Source organism: Syngnathus typhle, linkage group LG17 (genome assembly GCF_033458585.1).
Source record: "Syngnathus typhle isolate RoL2023-S1 ecotype Sweden linkage group LG17, RoL_Styp_1.0, whole genome shotgun sequence".
NCBI lineage: Eukaryota > Metazoa > Chordata > Actinopteri > Syngnathiformes > Syngnathidae > Syngnathus > Syngnathus typhle.
In genome coordinates, this window is record NC_083754.1 from 5,775,669 (window position 1) to 5,785,402 (window position 9,734).

At 44.7% G+C, this 9,734-nt stretch overlaps 1 protein-coding gene across 2 annotated transcripts in view; it reads left to right on the top strand.

The window, feature by feature from the left end:
- Positions 1-9,053, top strand: part of baiap3 (BAI1 associated protein 3) — a 21,391-nt gene extending 12,338 nt beyond the window's left edge. For both annotated transcript variants that reach the window (XM_061302538.1, XM_061302536.1), the window contains 31 exons: positions 252-335; positions 411-518; positions 581-640; positions 700-766; positions 1,049-1,262; positions 1,345-1,389; positions 1,488-1,565; positions 1,686-1,791; positions 1,868-1,975; positions 2,034-2,126; positions 2,188-2,291; positions 2,365-2,482; positions 2,603-2,727; positions 3,009-3,099; positions 3,190-3,246; positions 3,323-3,420; positions 3,502-3,553; positions 3,872-4,023; positions 4,100-4,223; positions 4,303-4,443; positions 4,522-4,617; positions 4,872-5,087; positions 5,326-5,394; positions 5,480-5,559; positions 5,934-6,042; positions 6,124-6,189; positions 6,337-6,420; positions 6,571-6,691; positions 6,780-6,903; positions 7,183-7,388; positions 7,510-9,053. In XM_061302538.1, the coding sequence (XP_061158522.1) occupies positions 252-335; positions 411-518; positions 581-640; positions 700-766; positions 1,049-1,262; positions 1,345-1,389; positions 1,488-1,565; positions 1,686-1,791; positions 1,868-1,975; positions 2,034-2,126; positions 2,188-2,291; positions 2,365-2,482; positions 2,603-2,727; positions 3,009-3,099; positions 3,190-3,246; positions 3,323-3,420; positions 3,502-3,553; positions 3,872-4,023; positions 4,100-4,223; positions 4,303-4,443; positions 4,522-4,617; positions 4,872-5,087; positions 5,326-5,394; positions 5,480-5,559; positions 5,934-6,042; positions 6,124-6,189; positions 6,337-6,420; positions 6,571-6,691; positions 6,780-6,903; positions 7,183-7,388; positions 7,510-7,613 (3,300 nt within the window). In that variant the 3' untranslated portion in view covers positions 7,614-9,053. The remainder of the gene's footprint in view (positions 1-251; positions 336-410; positions 519-580; positions 641-699; positions 767-1,048; positions 1,263-1,344; positions 1,390-1,487; positions 1,566-1,685; positions 1,792-1,867; positions 1,976-2,033; positions 2,127-2,187; positions 2,292-2,364; positions 2,483-2,602; positions 2,728-3,008; positions 3,100-3,189; positions 3,247-3,322; positions 3,421-3,501; positions 3,554-3,871; positions 4,024-4,099; positions 4,224-4,302; positions 4,444-4,521; positions 4,618-4,871; positions 5,088-5,325; positions 5,395-5,479; positions 5,560-5,933; positions 6,043-6,123; positions 6,190-6,336; positions 6,421-6,570; positions 6,692-6,779; positions 6,904-7,182; positions 7,389-7,509) is intronic.
- Positions 9,054-9,734: the final 681 nt, after the last annotated feature.

Consider the following 9,734-nt stretch of genomic DNA (forward strand, 5'->3'; position numbering starts at 1 on the left):
AACGGCGCTCAAGCTAGCGAAACGCGAGTGGGCGGCGCCGCAGCTCGGCCAAAGTGACGTCCGCGACCAGACGGAGCCAGTTTGTTTTGGAAGTTGATCAGAGACGAGCTGTTGGCGGTTCTGTTTCGCCTCCTGTCTTTACGGCGCATTGATGATTTCTTAGCATCTTGAAAAAAAAAAATGCTGCAAAAAATGAAATATTGAACTTTCATGTATATTCGTCCAACGAGGATTCTCTGTTCCCATCACAGTGCCAAAGAGGAGCCTGTACCGTGCCACCACCACAAGAACATGTGGACCAGGCCTTTATCCAGGACCGAATCAGCAGGACGGAGGTCTGATTCCCCCTTTTTCGCTTGAAAACAACTAAAACAATTAAAATCGTGAATATTTTACGTTTTGTTCCTCAGCTGGACTTGCTGTACGAGGAAGCCGTGTACACGGTGGTCAACCGAGTGGGCGTGCCTTCATCGGAACACGTGACGAGTGACGAAGAACTTTTTGCCTACCTGCTGAAGGTAATACCACGGCCAGACCGGACTTCATAAAAAAAATAATTACTCCTGTTTTCAAAAAAAAGGTTTTTGATATGGGAGAGGAGGAGCATGACATCATACTCCAGAAAGTGCAAGAATCCAAGGTGAGATGCCGAAGAATTCCTTTATCATGGTTGCAATTATTGGTGAATTTCTTCTACAGAGAGCTACATTCTCCTTGAGAGCTTCTGTCTTGAAAGCCAAAAACCTGCTGGCTAAGGACGCCAATGGTAAGACACTTCAAGTACTGAATCACCTCCCTCTGCCCGAAGCCAATTTAACCTCCATTATTCCTCTGAAAAGCTTTTGAAGCGCACTTAACGAAATACTCAATTATTTTTCCTCTCATTTGCTAATAGCATGTCATTTCTGTACAAGTGCGCAGTTGATTCTGAATAAATATTTATCGCATGTGAGCAGCAAATAAAAAAATAAAATCACGGCCAAAGCAGGACTTCTTGGCAGTTTGAAATTGTAGCGTTCGACGTTAGCATCTGTTGCGTGTTGCGCAGGCTACAGCGACCCTTACTGCATGTTGGGCATCCTGGAGGGTCAAAGCCCGCGGGAGCCCGAGGACAAGAAGGAGAGGAAGTTCAGCTTCAGAAAGAGGAAGGAGAAACTGGAGAAACGCTCCAGCACCAAGGAGGCGCTGCCCGCCAGGTGCATCCAGGTCACCGAGGTCAAGCCGGAGACCCTCAATCCGGTCTGGGATGAGCATTTTGTCTTGTGAGTTGGACATTTTTGTGATGCTGGTGATGACATCACTTGGAAAAAGTCCAAAAAGGATCTTCTGTTTTTCTATTCACAGTGAAATTGATGACGTCCACAATGACTTGCTACATTTGGACATTTGGTATGATTCATTTTGTTTTGTTGTGATACTTTCCTTGAGATTTGATTATTGATGTTCTTGTGACTGCAAAGAGAAAGAACTCTCTGTTTCTTCTCCAGGGATCACGATGACGACGTCTCGGTGGCCGAGGCCTGCAAAAAACTCAATGAAGTCAGCGGACTTCGAGGAATGGGAAGGTATTTTTGATTCTTCTGGCTTGGATTTTTTTTTTTTATGTAAAAATAGTACAGCAGGAAAAAAGTAGTATTCTAAATTTGGCTTGGCTAGCTTAACTGAAACTGTTACCGCTCTGAAAGGTATTTTAAGCAGATTGCGAAATCGGTGCGCGCCAACGGATCGTCGTCATCCGGCTCCGAGGAGAACGTAGACGACTTCTTGGGATGCCTCAACATCTCTTTAAGCGTGAGAAAAAGTTCCAACATTTGGAATTAAGAGTATTTATTCCAATTTATATTGCTCATTTTTACCATTCTGCCAGGAGATTCCCGTCGGCGGCTTCGACACTTGGTTCAAGCTGGAGCCCCGATCGAGCGCCTCCAAAGTGCAGGGCGAATGTCACCTGATACTGCAGCTCTTCACCAGCCAGGTACGAGCATCTGCCTCTCATTTCCAGGAAGGCGCTCACGCTTTCATTTCCGACTCAGAGAGACACGACGCTGTCGAAGAAAGAATCCAACGTGTCCGTCCACAAGAAACTGCTGAGTCAAATTGTTGAATATGAGCACGCTCACGTCAAGGTGAGTTGGTTCAATCGAGTTTCGTGCTTTGATACATTTGACATCTTTTTTTTTTTGCTAGCGTGAGCCCTACAACTGGAACGGGCAGGTTAGCCCACCGGCGTGGACGTTTTTGACTCACCACGCCGTGCAAACGGACCTCACCCGTCTCCAACAGGCTATTATGTGAGTTTCTATTGTAAGAGAATGAAAACAAAACAGCAGCTAACGTGCTAAAAGGTTGCCATTTCCGCCTCAGTCGCTGGCACTGCTACAGCGGCCACCATCGAACTCAACGGGTGTGCTACTCCCTGCTGCTGCGCCTCCTGAGGGCTATCGATGCAGAGTGGGACCCTCCCTCTGTGAGAGGAGACCTGGTAGGGGTGGAGGGGTCATCATCTGGAAACGTCCACCTCATTAGCTCATCGCTGACATTCATTAAAAGTTTTTGGTTCAGCCAAAAATGTCTCACGGGGGGGGACGCTTGGTGTGTCCAGGAGAGGCAGCTGTCAGACAGCTTCCGGTTGTACACAGAACACTGCCTGTGCTTGATGAAGAACATGCGGCAGGTTTTCCCCTGCACCAGCGTCGCCGCCATTACGCGCTACGAGCTCATGCTGAGGTAACGTCCCTGCTGCCGCCATCACATCGCATCACGTCATGCAGTGGCGGGAAACGGTCTGACCTTTTCTCGCTGAGACGCCGCCGCCCACGTGACCCTTCTCCACTGAGCCATCTCGCCACTCTTCTACTCTTTAGCCTGCACAAATTTTAATCATCAATCGGTTGGGTCCAAAAAAAAAAAAATCCCCCATTGGGTTAAAGTAACCCAATCACCTCAAAATCCACTGCTACCATGATGAGACGTGTAATAAGATGATGTCATGGTCTTTTTTTTACCAGGGGAATCGGTTACATGCAGAACATGCGGGCATTCAAGACCGTTTGCCCTCTACGGAACGAGCTGGACTTGGACATCACATCCGCCGTGAAGGTAACAACAGTGAAAGTGGAATTACGACTCGCGGGAGTCCTCCTAATGAGTTTGAACTCACTTCTAATCACCGACTACTTGAAATGGCAGAAAGGAACCTCGGAGTGGTATGAGAGTCTAATTGCCCAGTACAAGCCGGAGGATGGGGTGAGTGCACGCGAGAGGAAAACTCCTTAGATTTGTTTTTGGACTGAGTGTTGTCATGAATGTCAAAATTCTGCAGTCGCTTGAGGAGCATCTGAAAAAAATGGTTGCGGTGGTGGATGCCGTCTGCGCAGATGTTCAGAGAGCTCAGAATATCTACAACAAACTCTTCTACAGGTACAACCGAAGCTGAAACTATTTTTGCTTGAATTGACATCCGTTAATGTTCACCTCCTGGTGTTTCTTTTGTTCTAATAGTGCGGTCAAAGTGGATTTCTTCAGCGTGTCCTACAGGCAGCTGGAGAAGTTGGTAAGTCTTCACAATCGTCTCTTTCAAAGGAGACATGTGAAGTCATCGTTAGCATTTTGCCGTTAAAATGCTAAGGAAACAAAAGAAATGTGACAACTTGGTGGTAGAAAACTGCCAGGAGGTTCCTGCATTGTTTGGAAACTATCTCAGGCGGGTTTTTATGTTGCCAGCGTATATTAAACTGCTAGCTAAAGGCTAACGGCTAGTTGCTGGCCAACAACTGCAACTGGCACTGTGACACGGCAAATGTTTAATTTTGTCCTTGAGAACTGGTTAAACAAACTATTGAGAAATATTTTTCTATTTTTTGTATTGTAGGTGGCTGATGATGTCAACGTAGCCATGGAGAGGCTTTGCGGCACTCTGGAGCAAGAAAGTTCCAGACTGACGCAGACAACGGGCGAGACCGTCTTTGAACTTTTCGTGTCCCTGAAGATTCTCAAAGGCTTCCGGGAGTTTCTTCCTCTCAAGTCTGTTGCTTCCTTTAAGTTTGCCAGTGGTGTCGCAATACTTTTGTCATGTTTTCTTCATCGTGCTCCTCCGCAGGGATGCAAAGATGTTAGCCTTGACGGGATTCCACGACTGGTTCAAGTCGTCCATTCACAAGTTCCTGCAGATCGTTCACGACAGGTCGTGCGACAGGATCTGCAAAGCGGTGGAGACGGATAAGGCAAGACGCCCTGCCCGGGATTTATCGGTCCTCGAGTGCGGTAACCATGGCGATACAACTATCGATTGTTGGTTTTCAGATGGAAGCGGTGCAGCAGGACAAGCACAGCTCCTCTGCGCTGGAAGTCACATCTTGCTTCCGACATGTCCGAGACATCTGGCTCCAGCTGGCCTGGCCGGACTCCGCTGGCGCCTTCATTTTTGTCACCCGCTTGACCGACGTAATAAATGAAATAAATATCTTTCATCATTTCTATGTTCAGATTTTTCACCCGATTTTTCACTAATCCTTGTTTCAGAACTTTTGCAACGAGGCCGTGTGTTACTCGGAGATGCTCACGCGCAAGATTGAGAGGAGCCAGCTGGGCCGGGACCACAAGAGCTTCATAGTTCAGGTAACGCCCGTAGTGAGGCTCGGTGACGTGTGACGCTAAATGGCAGCCAGGACCCCTCGCGCGCCGTGCCAGCAGGACGACGAGACAACGGTGTTGTGTTGACACAAAAAAAAAAAAGTTGCCTGTCGGTCATTCACAGCGGCACCCTGCCCTCTTTGTAGCCCTGCTTCTTTTCCTTCAGCCTATTCTCCACCTCCGCCCTATCTCTCTCTCTTTTTCGGCTCCTTCGCTCCTCTTCCTCGCTTCCCGCTTAGCTGTGTGTGGCCCTCAATGATGTTGAACACGTACGCGTCTTCCTGGGTCACCTGCCCCGCGACCTGGGCTGGCAAGGCGTGGAGCGCGCCATGGAGGAGTCGTGCGGCGCCGAGGGCAAGGAGCAGGTGTTCAAGGCCCTCAACGGGCAGCTTTTCAACGTGGACCTGGACCTGCAAAGGGAAGCCAAACGCCTCATCGCGCTACTCACGGACAAGGTGCGACCACACCTTTTTCTTTAATATTATATTTATATATTATAATTATTTACATATATATATGAATATACTATTATATTTATATATATATTTCAAATATTTATGTTTCAATTTTTTATATTAAATTTATATATTATTATTATTTATATATTTATAATATTTATATATTGTTATATTTCTATATTATATATATATTATACAGTATATATTTTTCAAATATTTATTTCTATTGCCACAGATGGTGCCGGAGCTTCGGCGCTACATCCAACACATCAGCTTGTCCCCCGATTCCATCAACAACGACGACGTAAGCCCTCTGGTCAATTTGCTTCAATTTATAACCACACGCGTGTGCACTCATGACTCGCGTGCACTCACGTTGTCGTGACCAGGCCGTGGACCCCCTCATGAAGTACCTGCAGGAGACGGTGGTCATCCTCACCGATGCGCTGGTGAAGGACAACCTCACTCGGTAATTACTGCCTCCCACGTGCCTCCTTCCTCTAAATATTTTTCTCCAAACAGGCACAATGTGTGATTAGCATACCAATTATGATTTATAATTATACCTTCTGTTGAATTGCTTTTCCCCCCTGTGCATGTGTGTGTGTTGCCAATTATTTGCAAAGGTAGCGCAGAATCATAGCCCATAATGCTAATGCAAAAGTGAGATTATACTAAAAGAGACATTTCATACAAATTTGTCAAATGAAAACGTATCTCACTGACGTTCTCCCGTCAAAGAATTACAGCAAACTGCTCTTGGGGGCGGAGCTAGAGCTCCCAACATTTCTGACCCCTCCAGTGACACACGTCTCAAGATGTGTCGTGTGTTTGACCCGTCAGGGTTCTGCAGAGCTTGTGGGAGCTGCTGTTGCGCATGATCCTGGATTCAGTCGCGGAGAACCGAGGCGTTCAAGTGGAGTTCTACAACCGCTTCCAGTACACTGTCGAGGTCAGGGCGGTTTTATCGTGACGTGTGAATTGTGCGAGCGAATATGTCGCTCCATTTTCGGGCTTTTTCTCATATTTGCAGACCTTATTGGAATTCCTCCAGGGAAACGGTCTGTCCCTTGAGGATATGAAGAGTGGAGACTACAAGGTGATTTCTTTTTGTGGTAAATGTATAGATGATGAAAATGGTTGTTTATAATTTGAACATTTTTTTGCTTCTGTAACATTAAGAACATTTATGTGTTTTGTCCTCGCTTGCAAACATGACCTCATCCTCCCTCCCCCCCCCTCCAAGGCCCTGGAGGAGGAGCTGAAGTTGAACAAGTGTTCTTCTTTCGAGTTGATTGAACAGTATTACCTGGAAAAGATCTCCCTGCAGGTACATTCCGCTTCACCGGGCATCGATCCGGACGCCAGACACTTGTTCTCATTGTACGCTTCTATGGCTTCGATGTTATTATCAGATGGGGAAGAAAAAGAAAAGAAAGTTGAACTTTTTCCTCAATAAGTGAATGTGTGTGCGTTGCAGAAAACCCTCAAACACACACGCTTCGGTCGGATCAGCGTCAAGTGCTACTACGACGCTCCCGAGCAGAGGTTGACCGTGGAGATCCTGCACGCCGCTGACATCATGGCGTTGGATGCGAATGGTAAAAGTTGTCCTAAGTAGGGGAGTCTTATGAGACTGAAAAAAATTAGCAGATAAGCTAATCGTTAGCGTAACACTTCAATCGTCAGGTCTGAGCGACCCCTTTGTCATCGTGGAGCTCTGCCCCCACCACCTCTTCCCTCTGGCCAAGAGCCAGCGCACGCAGGTGAAGCTGAAGACGCTGCACCCCGTGTTCGACGAGCTCTTCTACTTGTGAGTGCTTGTTCCCGCTCGTGTCATGTAAAAGGTCACGCCAGGGTGGCTTATGTGCTTCGGGGATTGCTATTGCTTCACCGCTCCATTTCTTCTTCGCAAAGGTCGCCCAAGTCACCCCCGCCCCCGCCATACCTTTCGCTTCACCTTTTATTAGCAACATGACATGGATTTATAGGATTTAACATAGAAAGTAATTAAGAGGAGTCATTTGAAAAGTAATGAAAAATGCGGCATTCCATATTAAAAAAAAAAAAAATCTCAATCCCACCGGCGCAGCCACGTGAGTCCCGAGCAGTACAGGCACCGATTCGCCTGCTTGACCTTCACCGTGATGGACTACGATTGGCTGTCCACTAACGACTTCGCCGGCGAGGCGGTGGCCCCGCTCAGCGATTTCTGCTGGCCAGGGAGGCCCAACGCCACGGCGGCCGGGAAGAGCGTGCAACCCTTCATCCTCCACCTGTCTCGCAGCAAGCCCAGCGGTCGGTACTCAAACACTCGGCAAAGACTGATGATCTCCTTCCCAATGTTCCGCTGTTCAAACTCGCTGTCAAAGGTTTTAATAGCATCATGGATTTTTTTTTTTTGCTTCTCGCCCTACAGAGAAGCCGATCATGCGGATGCTGGACGCTCGGGCGGGCGACAGGGAGGCTCAGGAGTTTGTCCGCAGGCTGAAGGAGATTGAGAAGTCCATGGAGGAGGAGTAAAAAAAAAAAAAAAATCCCTGCGCCAACTCGTATCGATGTTCTCTGACCAAGTGTCGCCACCTGTGCTCTTGTACCGGTACCATGTTTACAATTTTTGGGTTGTCGTTTGTTTTTTTACAATATTATCGTTCGTTTAGTATCTATACCAAAATGAGAAATTACGAGAGAGTCACTGTGCAAACCGATTCTGTCTCAGTTCAACTCCATTTTAGGAAAAAAAAAAAAAGTATCTGTGACTATTTTTTGTAACGTTCTCTGTCGTATATTTGATATTGAATTCCAAACTATTTTGTGGAAGTAGCACTCAGTCAAAGTCTGAATCTTTACCTCACGTGTGTTTGTGGCAGTTTTGGAGGGTGTCCGATGGTAAGCGGAAGGAAGCTCAGGGTACAAAACTTGGGAGGGTTGAACGTTCTTCAACTTTGAGTCGTATTTGTTCACTGTATTGTATTAATTAGTATACTACACTTAAAATAGTGGATGTCAACTGCTAACTAGTGACTGCTAACTGTTATGAGAATTTAGTAAGATTTTGTCCAAAAAGTAATTTATTTATTTAATTTTTTGCAAATGATGATTTCTTTTAGAAAATTAATTGTGCTTTGTATTCTTCATTTGGTTAATATGCCAAAATCTAAATCGCTTAGAAATGTTTTTTGTAACAAATTGTCGTGGGCACTGACCAACCAAATTTGCACATGGAAGATTTAAATATAAAATGGTCAAATAAAAATATACAAAATAAATAAAACGCATTACTGATTATACAGAACACACAATAGTACTAAAAAAAATACCAATATTAAAATCCTTCGATGGGGGGGAATATCATTTTACAGTAAGACGGTGATGAACTTTTTATTCAATGTCCGACTAAAATCATTCCAGCATTTCTATCGGTTGATCACAAACAAATTGTTGCATCAATATTAGCGAGAATACAACTTGAAGCACGTTTGTATGTGAATAGATAGCAGCCAAAAACAAACAAAACATCGAAGCATTTCTTTAAAAGCATTTACAAGGACATCTCACTTACAAGATGATGATGAGGGAGGAAAAAGTGTAGCAGGTCAACAAAACAAAAATTGCACTGACAGCATTTTTTGATGGTGTTGTAAACTCTTAGCGTAAACTTTTGTGCAGTGTTGTGTGTTTTTTTGAGTGAAGTTGCTATGGAAGAGGAGACGAACTTCCATTTTGGTTGAACACAACACAAATTGAGGGCACGTTTTATTTGGAAACTGTTGGTACAAGAAATAACGTCAAGTCTGGTGGGTTCGAAGGCGTCTTGTGGGTAACGCACCTTGTTATACTTGCAGTGAATTATTCGTCCTTAATCGTGTAAAAAAAAAAAAAGCTTGTGTTGCTATTTATTAGATGATCAAACTATTGGAGATCTGTCAATGGACTTGAAATAAAATGGTGTTTACATTTCAACTAGAGTTGATGCTTTTAGTACTTTGGCAATTATTTCTTTTATGGCCTGAAACTTTTTTTTTTTTTTTTAATGTTTGACTTTTAATTTGCACCATGCCCTGTGACATCAAATCTGCGCACTCCATCTACTGACCTTTAATACACCTTTACTATTTGCTGTAATGCCACAGCAGCCCCTCGGGAAGACACACACACATACACACTAAAAGCAAACATGACAACGTGTGAGACAAGAAGAGTCGGGACATGTCTCCTGGACGAATTTAAAAAGCAGCAGTGTCCAAAATTCCACCCTGGGGTCATTTGCAGACGGCTGTAAACTTATCGTCCTGCTGACACATATTCAAAAATTAGTGGCGTTGATGGTGATCTAACGTGTGGACTCCGATCATTAACCTCGGAAATTTAAAAAATACCTTTGCCAGCAGGTGGCAGTATTGAGTCTCGTTTGGAAGCGATCGTGTATAAAAACAATGCTGCATAGAAACATTAAATTAGAAGTTATCGTCATTTTTTTTTTAATTTTTTAAAAAGAAAGATATTAAAACTTCAAGTAAAACTCCAAGTCAAATGCCTCAATTTTACAAATTCATTTTATTTTTTTAATGATTTTGTGTGATAGTGTATTATGATACAGCTGCCATAAGAATCTTTAAAATGAAAAACTAAAGTAAAAAAAAA